This window comes from Hesperophylax consimilis, chromosome 22, assembly GCF_061612785.1.
Source record: "Hesperophylax consimilis isolate HC1 chromosome 22, BYU_Hcon_1.0, whole genome shotgun sequence".
NCBI classification, from domain to species: domain Eukaryota; kingdom Metazoa; phylum Arthropoda; class Insecta; order Trichoptera; family Limnephilidae; genus Hesperophylax; species Hesperophylax consimilis.
The window spans coordinates 8602193-8617380 of record NC_142857.1 but is presented as its reverse complement, the minus strand read 5'-3'; the positions used below and the strand labels follow the sequence as shown (position 1 = coordinate 8617380).

Genomic DNA, 15188 nt, shown 5'->3' with positions numbered 1-15188 from the left:
AACTGTCCGAAAAAACTGCAATCACCATTTATAACTCCATTATTGCTCCACATTTTAATTACTGCTCAACTATCCTTTTTCTGTGTAACGACCGAGAACAAAATAAATTTCAAATTCTCCAAAATAGGGCAATGAGAATAATACTCAGACGAAATAGATATTCAAAAGTAAATAAAATGTTAAACGAACTAAATTGGCTAGCGGTGAAACAGATGTTGACCTTGAACACGATGATATTTGTACACAAAATAGTAAACAACCTGCTACCGAAATATTTTTCAAATAAAATTGTATACAACAAGGACATACACAAACATAAAACTAGAACGTGCAATGAAATCAGGCTACCAAAAAAGGACAAGGCAAATACACAGAACAGTATATTCTATAAAGGGATGAAATACTATAACGCGCTGCCGGAAAACCTAAAGACTGCCCCGATTGAAAAATTCATGATGTTGTGTAGAAGCCACATAAAACAAGAAAAAACATAGAATATTAACTCTTTGCACGCGGCCGTATCAACTGTTGTTACGGCAAAAAGTCTATACTCACACGCGGCTGTATCAACAGTTGATACGGCAACTTTGACGGCCGATATTCCCGCTCTCTTTTGTCATAAATGTATTTCTTGCTCACTTGGACATTTGTTGAACTATCACGATGCTGACATCTTTTTAAGAATTTCTCAAAAATAAAATTGTATTTCATAAAAAAAGATCGATAACCAAGTGCACCTCTTCGCGCCTTTTAGTCCTTTAGTTTACATTTTTGTCAACGGATGGCGTTAGTACTAGTTTGTCATTCACAACTTTTCATAACTAAGAATGATAAGTGATCATGGTGTCCCACTTGTGTCTATAAACACAGTGGCCTAAGTACACACACACCGAGAGTGGTTTATTTATGACGCCGAGTGAATGGCGGGACCACATTCAAAAGATACGGTACGTCTTTGTATGAAATTTTATGTTTTTGTTTTTATAAACATCTAAGAGTGTTGACACACGAGGATTTGTTTTCATATTGTGGAGAATAATCTGTTCTGTCTATATAGTCCAATAAATCATGCCAGAATGCTATAATTTGACATTTAATTGCATGCATAGGTATTTGAAAATATGTACCGCGTACGGGTATAGATAAAACGGAGCAAATTAACGCGTTCAAAAGGTTAAAATGTAAAAATTAATTAGTCATTTGTAAACTTTAATGTACAAATTACTAAAATAAAATTAATAAATAAAATATCTGATATTTTCCGTATGAAATCATATCACCAATATAGGCGTCTACTGGTTTGACAAAGGGCGCCAAGATTTTACTCATGCCAGGTGCCAGGACCGGCCCTGTACATATATGACAAAGTTTTAAGGTAGTAATAATTATTGTCTACTGTTTTAGAAATTTGGTTCAAAAGCACCATTCCTCTTGTCACGCCATTCGTGTGGTTCTTCCAAGAGGAATGGACTACAAATAGATTTATTTTGTGTAATAATGATTTATTTAATTTTGCAGGGCGACCTCCGGAGGATGTGGAGTGAGCCCTTCTTGCCCCCGGCCAAAAGCAACTCTAACTTCGATGTGTGATTAAATTAAACCGTGCACAGACTAACCTGTAAGAACGATAATCTCGCCAGTGTCGCGGCGCTCAACCTCGCTCGCGATACCTATTTATTTCCCCGAGTTTACTCTCTAACAATCCTCGGACTGCGTTGTTTTCTCTGTAATGGCATTAACTTATTGTAATAATATCTTATCTATGTGATACGCAGAAGAGTACGCAATGTCGAATAATAATAAATATTTTTGAGATTATAACAGAACGATGAGTGCGTGAGTAAAAACACTACCCAGTGCTAGTTATAAGGTGACAAATCTTAAGTTAAATTAATGATTTCGCTTAGTTTAAATTAAACGTTACGTTTAAAATTATATATGTAATTCTATGAATGTACTTTAAGATTGAATCTACTTTGTGAGAACAGCAAATTTTTATTTCTTAGTTCGTAAGTCCTTAACAAGATGTTTCTGTGATTTTCATTTCAAATGTTTTTATAAATATAGTTATTTCTTTTACACTTACAATAATATTATTTCATTTGCAAGACTTATTTAATTTCTGAATCATATATTGTATTTAGAAATGGTTTACATCAAATCGTGTTTTTTTCTTTATGTTTTCTCGATCAAAAGATCCATATCTAAGTAACGGAACAAATAGCTTTTGCTTATTTAATTTACTTACTCAAATGAAAAAAAAATTTATGTCATTTTATTAAACTTTCAATCTAAAAAGTTGTGACAATTTTTTTTACTGTATCTTTAAATATATATGTCATTTTATTAATACTTTAAAGATATGCATTTAGTTTTAAATGTTTTTTTAAATACACTTCAGTGCCAAACCCTGGCTAACGGGAAAAAAGAGATTATACAAATGTTTGCTTTGAATCTTTATAAATAATTTGTCATTTTCATAATTTAAGAATATTATCCATCCATTGGGGCCATTTCCTTGTGAAATAATCCACAAACAATTTTGTTAATTTTCACAAAACGTTTGCAATGAACTTTTTTAAAAGCAATCATTTTGTTTGTACCAATTATAATACTTGGTCAGTATTTACAATCATAAAGACTTATAAGCAACGAGATATAATTCCCTAGATGAATTGTCCATAGTCATTGAACAAAAAAATCATAGAAAGTGTGATCTATACCGACATGAAAAAAAAACTGATATTTTGAGACTTTGATAAATATTTAATCAATTTCACCCAAAGTAAGATAAAATTGACCTTACTTTGGACAGACGGACATGTCCATAAAAACCCACTTCTATTGATTTATCTCTTCAGTGTCTTCGCTAGTAAAGAATTTAATCATTGAAGACAGTATTGGCAACAATCAAATGAAAATTTGAAACAGAAAACTCGGAAAAAGATTCGGTCGCATCTAGGAATTGAACCCAGGACCTCAGTCTTGCCGGGGCTTTGCTCTGCCACTGAGCTAATTCGACCCTATCCATATTAGTCCACTCATTCATAGCTTTAATTTTTAAGAAATGTAGCATTAATTATTGAAAAAATAGCGTTAATTTTGCGTTTTCATAGTGTTTATAGCTAAATAGGAAAACGTCAAGGAATGGGAAGTCGGCAAGAGGGGAAAAACAATTAAATTAGCAAAATCACTTGAAACATGTTTATTGTATTATTGATTGAAAATCAACATGGCACATGTTTCTGCAGTAGAGTGTGTCATATTGACGATCTGTCAATACAAGATTATAGCGACTAAAAAATCTTTTTTATTATCGCTAAAAACACCATTTATCGCTTTAATTCGCGAAAATATCGTTAAGGCGATGCACTACGTCAGGTAATATTTTGAATCGAGCCGCCATCAATAAAACCAAGGAGTTTGTGATTACGAGTTTGGTTTACGTAGATGATAAGAGTTAGAAGAAGATTAGAGTTAAAGAAGTTAGAGAAGACAGATAAGAGTTTGGTTTACATAGATGGCGATAAGGCTTAAATTCCCGCCACCATCCAGCTGTTTTGATTTAGGCAAGAAAAAAACATGGCCAAAAAGTGCCTTTTATTTTATTTTGGGGATGTTCAGGCATAAATATTTAAATGTTTTTCGATCATTTTATAAATAACTTAATTTGCCACATTATACAATAAAACCATAACCGAAAATGGGTTCATAAGTAGGAAATATTGAACTTTAAAGCAGTTTTCATAGGCCTTATAAATTATTTTTTTCTGGGCTTATAAAAAGACTTATGTAAAAAATACTCGATTGTTTCAAAGGCCAAGATGTATTATACTCGCGGTATATATTTAAAGCATCTGAAACATTTCTAGGCGACCAAATTTTCAAACCAAAAACACATGATTACTACACTACGTAGTGCATCGCCTTAATGCTATGAATGGGTGTCTCTAGTTATATGTAACCGAAGGGTCGAATTAGCTCAGTGCGAGAGCAAGGCTGAGGACCTGGGTTCAATTCCTAAATGCGACCGAATCTTTTTCGTTTAAGAGTCGCTAATATTGTCTTCAATGATCAATTGAATCTTTAGCAATCTGATACACGGCTATTAGAATAATGCCTCATTTTTTATATCTTAAGTTGCAACTAGTAAAGATTTTTCCTTAATTTATATAACGCGAGTGAACAAAATTTAACACATTAACCTTTTGGAACATTATCGGTAACCAATGCTGGCGCATCAAGCTTTCATATGGCCTTATCAACTGTTGATACAATTGCTTGCAAAAGGTTAACTATTAAATTACATAATATATTAATTTGCACACTTTTTAATGTAATGTATTGACAGCAATTCTAGATTAACTGATAAACAGGATAACGATCAATTGTGTAAAAGTATTAATAATAGTTTTATTAACTCTCCACTTTTATTTATGTTTAGTTTGAAAACCCAATGTGATTCAATATCTAGAGGCATTACTTCCATGGGTGTTTTATTGTAAACTAAAATGCGTTCTTAGTTTCCCATCCCAATGGAAAAACATGCTTTTTTAAAACAGCGCCATCTGTTGGACGTAAAAGCAACACGCTCTATTGTTTCTCTATCTGCACAGACAGACTGAGCCACAGCAACGCATGGCGGGGTACAGCTAGTATGTAGTAAAAAGAACACACTGTAAAAACTTTTTGAATTTAGTTTGATGATTGTATACACATGTGTAAGTAGGCGTGAGGAACACAAAATGCTGTTTCTCAGTGATGTTTGGCAACGAAATCACTGTCGGAAGTGTATAAATATGCACTATTACACACAATCTTACGTTTATGTTGTTTGGGTCAACTTTAATTGTGCAAACTATACAATCCTTCCACAGGGTATTTTCACTGTTATTGTCGAAAAAAAATTACGATGAAAATGGAGTTGTTATTTTTTCATTGCTGATTAAAAAATTTTAATGACGATTTAAAATGTGCCGTTTTTGATTTGCTGCCAAAATGTCATGTTCATTTTTGTATGTGAATAAGGCATAGTTGACATCACGCCTGGCTGTCAGTAACAACCGTCTTACTTGTCAGTACCATTTTTTACATCATGATGACGTTGTAACCAGATCGAACCGTTTAGGAATGTGCGGTTTTGGATTGTTTTTAAATGAGTGATAATTTAAAATGACCCATTTTTAGTACAATCATCAAAATCAACTTTAAATCTTCCATACATTATTAACGATATCCTTAGTTAGTGAAAATACCCTATAACCAACTTGAACTTTGTACAAATACCTCCACAGCTGCGGCATTAAGGTTTGAAAGTGTTTTTAAAATAAATTTGTGTGTAGCTTTGATCTGTGACCAAAAAATGTAATCTTTATCAATAACACCTTTTCCAACAAACCAATAGATGACTGTTTTGTATTTTGGTTTCTTGCCATTTTAGGTAATGCTAATCTCATTGCCCTAATTGTTGAAGTACGTAGTAAAAATAATTAAACTTGTGTTTGTTTTCTTAAAATGAAAAAAAAAAACATTTACACTTTGCAACTTAACCTTTGCAATGCTGGACTTTTCGACAATCTGTCCCATCATGCTGCACGATTTGACACAATGTATGCATATGTTTTCATGTTAATAATGTTGATAAGCGTTGTGAGAAATATGATCTAAACAGTATTAGAAAGAGAAAACACCACGCTTTATATTCAAATCTAGATGTTAATCACAGAAGAATTAAAATTTGCACCTTTATGTGAATTTTTAATCAATTATTTTTATACGAAAGATAAAAAAGTTAGGTTACAATAATGTTTGTTATACATTTGTCTAATAAAATGCGTGTGTTTTTATATTTTTTTCGTTATCAGTAATTTTAGTTAAAAAAAGTAAGGTTAGTCAATTTTTATTTTGTGTTTACTTATTAACCTGATCATTGCGACTGTTGCATATGTGATTCATCAGCGGCTACCCACCCGGGTGTTGCATATATGTGACCCATGATGTTTCAATAAACACCTGTTGCATGATGGGATAGATTGCATTGCAAAGGTTAATTAATACATACTTCTTTTTGTACAAACTTCTTTTTGTATGTTATCTATTTTTATTTATATTAAAAAAAATATTTGTTTGTATGTATCACAAATATTTATTTTTAAAATATCTACATATATAATGAATCTCTTATCTGTAATGTAATGTTATAATCATTTATGTTTTGCACTACAATATATTTAGAAAAATAATACAACATTTTTTCTACCATATAATTATTATCGTCATTAATTTCAAAACTGAATATCGTATTAAGGTATGTGTATATAATTGAATATCATTTTCTAATACCAATTTATTATAATATGCATAAAAAAATTGTTAACCCTTTGGGCCTCATCCATTTTTCAGTTAGAAATGGTACAGGCAAATCATTTTAAAGAGTGCGCATTTGAATGCATTTGTACACTGAATCTCTTTAAAATGATTCTACTGTACTCTCATAGATTTTTTTTTTGCTTCACATTGTGTCGTATTCCATTTTATTTAATACGTCAAAGTTCTAAGGTAGGATTGTTTGAAACTCTAGTCACATTTCATGCTGTCAAATTGTCTATCAGCACTATTTTTATAGACATCCAAATTGATGGACTTGCCCTAACGTGAAATCCGGATATCGTTTTGACGAGCTAGAGGCAAAGCACATACTCATATTTTTGGCACCAGCAGGGTTCGAGAATGCTTTGAATAATCTGCAATATCAGTTGTGCGTTGAACGCTGAAGACAATGAAATAACCAGCATGAAAAGTAAAGTAAGGCGACGGATTGTAGCACAGTCCATTAAGTGACTTTTCTGTGTAAGATCGGAGTGTTCGTAAAAATGGTTAAAAAAACCAAAACTCCTTCAAATCGGGTTATTTAGCTACGCTAAAACTGAGCGAGGTGGGTAAATTATAACACATTTGTAAAAGTGTCTAAAAAATATTCAGTTTTAGAAACAAACCCGAACTTTTATTCACCCGATTTATGATTTGTAGTTTTTACGCAGTTGCAATTTGCGCGCCATTCTAAAAAAAACTAGTAATTCGTAACAGATTTTAATTTCAAGGGCCGAATGGTGATATTACAGTGTGAGTTGCCTGTATACTGTCAGATTCATTTATTGACAAATTACAGAAAGGAAGACCGTCACGCACCCTTGGTTCCACTTTTCCTGACGGGTTGTCTATCAATATGAATTTGTCTATTGCTATTTTCAATTTTTTGATGTTCCCTATTAAAGGCCGATTCTCGGTGCATACAGCATAACCGTTATGTTCGACTGCTGATCACAATTTGATCAAAAGCTTAAACGGTCCGAGAACGGACCGGGGAACATATGAATGTCAAAAATATAACAGTCGCTTAAGAATATTTGAGGATTATCGAATGCGACGAGAGCGTCAAACAATAAGGTTGAAAGGGTTAATGATACAAAATAAATAATTTATTATGTCATCATATTAAAGTTTATATTATGTCTCCAACGGCCAAAATCGTAAAATTGCGTATGCCTGTCATTATTTAAATGAGAAATATTTCAACTGAGGAAGAAGAAAAAAATTGTATAAAGAATCTATGTAAAACGTCTTTAAAATATTTTTATGTTAAAACTAACTTGTAAATTTTGAAGGAAAAATATATAATCACACAAAATTGTACATAATTAATTAACTACGTTGTTCGTTTTGAGCTGCGATGGCTCCATTTGAGATTCTGTCCATTTCTGTTTTCAGAATAATTATATACTTTATAAATGGAAAATTATTATATTACATTTTTTTTAAATCATCGCTGTGTTGGAAGGGATAGATTGACTGAATCGTAATTTTATAAATCATGTAGGAGAATCGATTAAGTTTAAAGTCAAAAATGGAGTGTGCTGACGGAATTATTTGTATCTGTGTACACATAATAACTGTTTCCATTCTAGATTATCAATAGACGCAAACTGCTTTTATGTTTTCATGGGTACAAATCAGATCTGATCATTTCAAGTAGAGTTTCAATTATGAATGCTGGCCTTTCACCAGGGCGATACTGAGAGTATTATTAAGCCGCAAATTTACCACATTCATTATATGAGTCGTCGACTTGCAAAATCTGCTCTGGAATTTTTTTAACACTTTGACTCTTAAAACAATACATATATCTTTAATGCTAAATATCAAAATAATTATACATTACTCTTTTGATGTTTAGCGCAAAATATTAATAATTTATTTATTTTCAATTTACTTTAAGCACTTTTTGTGAATATATGCCAGCAGAAATTTGCAATGCAGGTTTTGCAAGTTGATGACTGATGTTAAATCAATTTTATTTATGCGCGTCGTGTTTTGAACTCAAATCAAGTTATAATCAATTGCCGTGAAATTTTTTTGTATTCATGGAAATATAAAAACCGTTTGCATTCATAAATGAACTAATTATGTAAAAGGTTTGACGGAAACAGTTATTAGAAGTCCTTGGCTACTAATAATTCCATCACCACATCTTGTTTTTTTACATTATTTGTGTTTACGCAGGTCGCAGATCTTAACGCGCTTCATGCGGGCGAAAACAAGGGAGAAAATATTTGAGAAAATGGATTTTGTTTATATTTGAAATAATTCATGACTTGAATGAAATTTTTTACATAGTCACCACTCACCACAACTATAAATTTATTGTCTGAAATTAAAGCCTACTTTTGTAATAAAACTCCATGAACTGAAGTTAAATTCAGTATTGGGCCATTTAGAGGTGTTTTATGTGTAAAAATTGTACATATTTTTTTTTTTTTGCACAATAAAAAAAAAAAAAAAAACTTCCATATCTCCGGTGCGATAATGTAGAGATGTCCGTATTAGCGGTTTAAATATAGTTTCCTTTTGATAAAATATTCTTCCACACAAAAGACAAGAAGTTGAGGATGGGGGAAGAATTGGTTCACATTTTTGATATAAAATTATCAGACTCCAGTGCCTCATTTAAGTAAGACCGGTGTAAAAGGTAGAACTACCCTTCCCGCTGGAAGTGTGTTAAAAAAACATTAGTCAGATCTCCTGCATAATTTATCAAATTGCATTTCAGTCACTTTGCGCATCCAACATTATTGTGATATGCGTCGCTTGAGGGTTGTTGGAAGCTACGCTCCTTTTAAATAAGCATTTGATTTATAATCTCAGTGTGGCCCGCTCACATTATATTGTTTTCCTTGCAAAATGTTGTTTTAAGTACTGTACTAGCAAAATAATATTGCATACTCAATTTTATAGTGCACTGATATTAAACCGACTAAAATATATTTATAATCGAACGACCCTCGTATTTATATGAAATAATAGTCTTTAATTATGAATGCATAATAGCGTGCATTACACATTAGGGGTCTGACAAAAGGATAGACTGCAATGGTATGTTTTGGTAAAAATAATTATACAAAAATATAGGCTTAAGTGTAAAAGCACGGATCAATTAATACACATTTTAGAGTGTACCTAAAAAGTTTGACTTTTTCCTGCATTATTATGTACTTGGGCTGCTGATTTTAAAAAGGTATAGGTAACTAGAGTAACTAACCGTCACACGATTCTCCCAAAGGGTGGGCAGAGAGTATGGACCACCATACAACTCTGTCTTGACACACACTCCTTGCTTCATCCATATTTATACATACTCTTCGTTCATACGTTTTATAATTAGAAATAAAGGATTTAGTTAACAGCATAGAGACGTCATATAATCTGTCTTGGTTCATTCACATTATATTCTTTTGTTACACCGACCCCTGTACGCGGCATTTTTTCATTTATATGTGTTTCCAAGATAACTGTTGTGACATCCGCGTACGAGGCACAGCCGCTCGCAACCCAATTACTGTGACATCCGCGGCGTGGGTCAAATATTTGACTCACTCGATTGTGCCATATCTTTATGGGGCATTTCAACTTCTTCCATTCATCACATTCATCGACCAGTTAGTAGTTAGTAGCTGAGTGAACAAATGAGTTGGCTTCCCACCCAAGCACAAGCAACATTTTCCGCTTATTACGATAGTATGTAGTAGAAGTTTCTCAGGTTTTTCTTAATTATTATAATTTAAGCCCAAGTTATAAAACGTCATCACAAATTCAAAACAAGATTGCCACTAAAATGAATTTATTTTGAGTCCTGTTTTCGTGGAAATTTTCTAAAAATGCCATTGTAGTCAATTCCTTAGTAATGAAATGTAAACCCTTATTTCGGTATGTTTTTTTTCTGATGATGGGTTTATTTAGGTTATTGTAAATATAGTAATTATGAGCCTCAATTAATGATCAAAATTATAATTTTGTATAAATCATCAACTAAAATAAACATAGGATAATCTTATAAACTACACAATTGTAGAATGCTTTTGGGAATTTGCATTTGAAAAATGAATATTTTGTTGTGAGCACGGTACATGACGTTATATTTTTAAAATGTCGTTCCCGTTCCGCTAAAATAAAAACACAACTACTGATGTTTCGTCAATTACGCCGCATGATGTTTATACTCTAACATTTGTTTTTACGTCATTGTCATGTTGTTTAAAGTTGATTGGATATTTTGGAGCTTATTTACCATTCCTCGAAATCAATTGACCAGTTTATTGACGCGTCCGATCAATTATTTTTTGAAGAGGTTGAATCTTCATGCAGTAAATTTATTTTTACCAATCTACAGTATAATTTCACTAATCTGGCAGTAAAGACCAACTGGATTACTGAAATATATGGAAAACAAAAATTCATGAATTTTTATAATCCCGCCCATCAAATTGTGTCCATAAATACCCTTTTCCAGTATGACGAATGTGTCTAAACAGAATACAAAAGCCTAAACAAATCCTCTTCAAGGATCAGCTCTCTACAGCCAATTCTAAAATTTACTATTTTGAAAGAGCATGGGGTCCAATTGGTTCGATTCTCTCTACTTTGTATTATTTATCAAATCTGTTCTCGTTTATCTCTCACCCTGAATCAGATATAACCGGATTATTTGAGGTGTCACTGAGCAAATTTCATGATTCCAGAAAGCACAGTTCAAGTGCCAGATTAGCGAGATTCAACTGTATCTATACAATACGAGGAATAAAATGTGAAAGCTGATTTTTGGATTATGTCTTTTGTGGTATCGAACAGTAAAATTTTGAACTATCATACATTTCCAAGAATAGAGAAATGTATTCTTACCATGGATATAGTTTTCTTTGTTCACGTGAAGTGTTATTATAAAGAATAATCATCCCCATTAAGTAGTGGTCTGCGCAAGTGAGTTAAGTTGCTGGTTTGATTGCATGAATGGTTTGTGAATTGATTGTGTTGACATGAATTGTTTTATTTTGTATATGAGTGCTGCCAGTATATGATATTGATTGGTATAACTAAATTATATTGTATGTATTGAATTTTATTAGATGGTTAAAGATCGCTGAAAAGGGAGTCTATCATGGGTTTTTTTTCTAAATTATAGAATTACTTTGAGGGATCTTTAGCATTTTTAAAGTTGATTATGTTATAAGACATGTGAATGGAGATAAACAGTCCTCCACACTAGCGATGAAATTCCTATAATAGTTTACAAAAGCCAAGATTCAATCTAAGATCTGTATTTTAAATAGCATTAAAATCCAATAACTCTAGCATAAATACTTGTTTGTATTGGATAAATACTTGTTTGTATTGGATAAATACTTGTTTGTATGGGATAAATACTTGTTTGTATTGGATAAATACCTTATAATGAATGTATTTGTTCAGTCGGCTCTCCGAAGTAGCCGCAAAATGTTAAGATGTTTACTATAACAAATGTGAATTGGGAATTAAAACGTGGAAACCAATAGAAAAGTGTGTTTGTGTTAGATTTTTACCTCAGACCTTTAATTTATCGAATCTAGATTTCATAATACTTTTTTACCAAAATTTGGTCACCAGTGTTGATTGAGAGCTGTTGAAATGGGTTTAAATATTTAAACTGTATACAAAAAAAAATTTCAATCCATACAAATAAAAATGTAATGTTCGTTTGTTGAAAATCTTAAATCTCCCAAAGTTCTTAACAGATTGCTTTTAAAATGTTGACACAACGTTGCATTCTAATACGCGTTTGTTTTTATATACCTATATTATATAGATGTCACCTGTGACCGGTAAAAAAAATGTTTTTTTTTTATTTTAAACAGCGCCATCTGTTGGACGTAAAAGTAACACACATTGTTTCTCTATCTGCACATACAGACTGAGCCATAGCAATACGTGGCAGGGTATAGCTAGTGTTAAATATTCTATGTAAGAATGATGGTTCAAAATTGTACTGTTCATACAAGTAAATATGGTCTAGATTAAAAACAATATTACATATTGTGTAATTATGTGAAGATATTTTAACAACCTAACCATACGTTACTGTAGTGTTAAATACTAACAAACATAATGATACGGTGAGTAATTATTGTATAAAATAGAGCAAATAATATAGCATCCGGTTTGTAGTGATTGTAATTTTGTTTCTTTTCAACAGTGTTATTTATAAATAGAGTTTTATATATGTTCAGTAATTAGATTATTTTAAGTGACAGTTTATGGATGAAAACACCCAGTAAGACATAGGTGTGTTTAGAATTTAGGTTATGATTTCTTTTTATTTCTTTCCTATGTTACAATTAAAAGAAATACAATTATTGTACAAAATAAAATATGTTTCATTTATAAACAATAAGACCCACTGTCAACGGAGATGTAGTCGCTTCAAAATGTGTCGTGCTGCTTGCATAAAGGCCTATGGAGGCTTATCTGCAAAGCTTATTACAGGCGTATATCTCATTTGTGTTAATGTCGTCCAACAATGCTTTGGCGTATTTAATCCGACATCGCCGAAGACAACGATCAAATTGGATACATCAGTCTCAGTTATCGGCGAGTGCTCATGCTGCGTACTCATTTATAACTGCTAATTATTGACTATTGGCTGCGAAGTACTTGACGTGGCCGCTTTCGCTTTATAAAGGCGCAAATGCTTCGAGAATAATCCGTGCAATCGCAAGTAGGTAGACGGACAGTACCTATGATGTTTTGCTAGTAGGTTCTATGGCGATGCGGGTTGCACTTATGAACATTCCCCGACATTCTAGTAGCTTACCGCTACATAGTTAAGTAAGAAAAATTATACTGCTTATACAAAGGCCTTCTTCATCCCATGGGTAGGTAAGGAATCTGTAAGCTGTAAGACCCTGGGCGGTGTAGTCCCGCAATGAACTGCTCTGCGGACCGTTATGTTAATTTAGTGTTATATCTGCATTACTATTCAGATTTTGGTGTTGGGAACTCTTTGTAAAAAGTAAAAGGTTCTTTATTATAATTGTGTTTAATTACATTACAATTTTTTTTATTTTTTTTTTTTTATTATTGTTCGACAGACAGGTAAGTCCAATTATGGTACAATTTTATTAAAACTAACAATACATGTACATATATTTTTTAAAACATGGTATAGTGATATTAAACACATCTATATCCGCTTGTATTGCATTTAGTAAGGTCATACCTCTTGTCATGCTATGTCGGGCAATGACATCTGTCCGACCCTGCGGTATACAGAATAGGTCGTGGCTACGATTTCGACAGTATTTATCAGGAACGAATAATCCACAGCATGACAGGAGATATGGGCAATCGATAAGGTTTTTTAGTAACTTTAATTCAAATACCATGAGTCCGGCATTACGCCTAGTCTCCAGGCTTTGGTAATTTGTCTCCTTTAGCAGTTCCACGTGATGCATGAATTTCGGATATATTCCGTATGATCGCATGTAAACATACCTTAGGAATTTTTTTTGAATTTGTTCAATCATATTTATGTATTTAAGTTGATAAGGTATCCAGACAGTACTGGCGTACTCCAGCTTGCTTCTGACCACTCCGTTGAACATGGAGGTCATTGCTTCTTTGTTATTGAATTGTTTGCAAGTTCTAATTACAAAACCAAGAGTTTTGGAGCAAGCCGAGGTAAGCTGGACTATGTGGTTTGAAAATGTCAGCTTGGGATCAAAGATCACCCCAAGGTCCTTGATGATGTTTACGCGTGTAAGTACTTCACCATTCATTCTATACTGGCAGAATACCGGATTTTGTGAACGACTATAAGTCATAACAACGCATTTTTTAATATTGAAGTTAAGTTTATTTTCTACCGACCATATCATGATTGAATCGAGGTCGACCTGCAGTTTCGAATAATCATAATCTGATTCGATTTCCTTCATCAGTTTCATGTCATCTGCGAATAGTAGACATGAGCTGTGACGTATGCAATCCTGAATGTCATCAATCAGAATGAGGAATAACATGGGACCGAGATTCGATCCTTGAGGAATTCCTGACAGAGCTGCGAACTTATGGGAGTCGTATCCATTTATATTTACATACTGACTTCTATCTTTTAAATATGACGCAAAAAATGTCAGTAAGGGTTGATTAAAACCTATTTTATGCATCTTTTTTATTAGAATATCGTGATCTACTCAGTCAAATGCCTTTGCGAAGTCCGTGTAAATTACGTCCGTCTGATGCCTACAGTCTAGGCCTTGTGCTACCCGTCGAGAGAAAGAGAGTAAGTTGGTTACCGTTGATTTCTTCGGTAAGAAGCCATGTTGATTACCTCTTAAGAAAGGCGTGATTTGTGGACTGATTTTATCACAGATAATCATTTCAAAAATTTTTGGAATTGTTGACAGTACTGCAACTGGTCTATAATTTCTGACGTCAGTCTTTTCATCAGCTTTGTGAATGGGGCTGACCCTTGTTAGTTTCCAACACTGTGGAAATGTGGAAGACATGATGCAGAGATTAAATATGTACGCAAGGGGAACACAGATATTTGGAGAGATTTTTATAATTATTGAAGGAGGAATACCGTCCGGACCAGTAGCCTTATCAGGTCGGAGATTCCGGATACAAGTTTCTATTTCCTGGATGTTGGTCAATCCGAGTAAGATATCTCCAACGTTCCAGGGTGATGCTGTTGGGAAATTGGTTTCAAGTTTAGGGGTTACTTGACTATAGACGGAATGAAAATAGTCAGCAAACTTATTTTCAATTGTGTTAGGGTTAGTAAAAGTTACGCCTTCCTCAATCAAGCATGTTGGTGAGGT

General features: G+C 32.9%; 1 protein-coding gene across 1 annotated transcript in view; it reads left to right on the top strand.

Moving 5' to 3' along the window:
• Nucleotides 1-12686, top strand: part of SppL (signal peptide peptidase-like protein) — a 64204-nt gene extending 51518 nt beyond the window's left edge. The window contains exon 11 of the mRNA XM_089645501.1: nt 1519-12686. Coding sequence (XP_089501627.1) covers nt 1519-1590 — 72 coding nt within the window. The 3' untranslated portion in view covers nt 1591-12686. The remainder of the gene's footprint in view (nt 1-1518) is intronic.
• The last annotated feature ends 2502 nt before the right edge of the window (nt 12687-15188 follow it).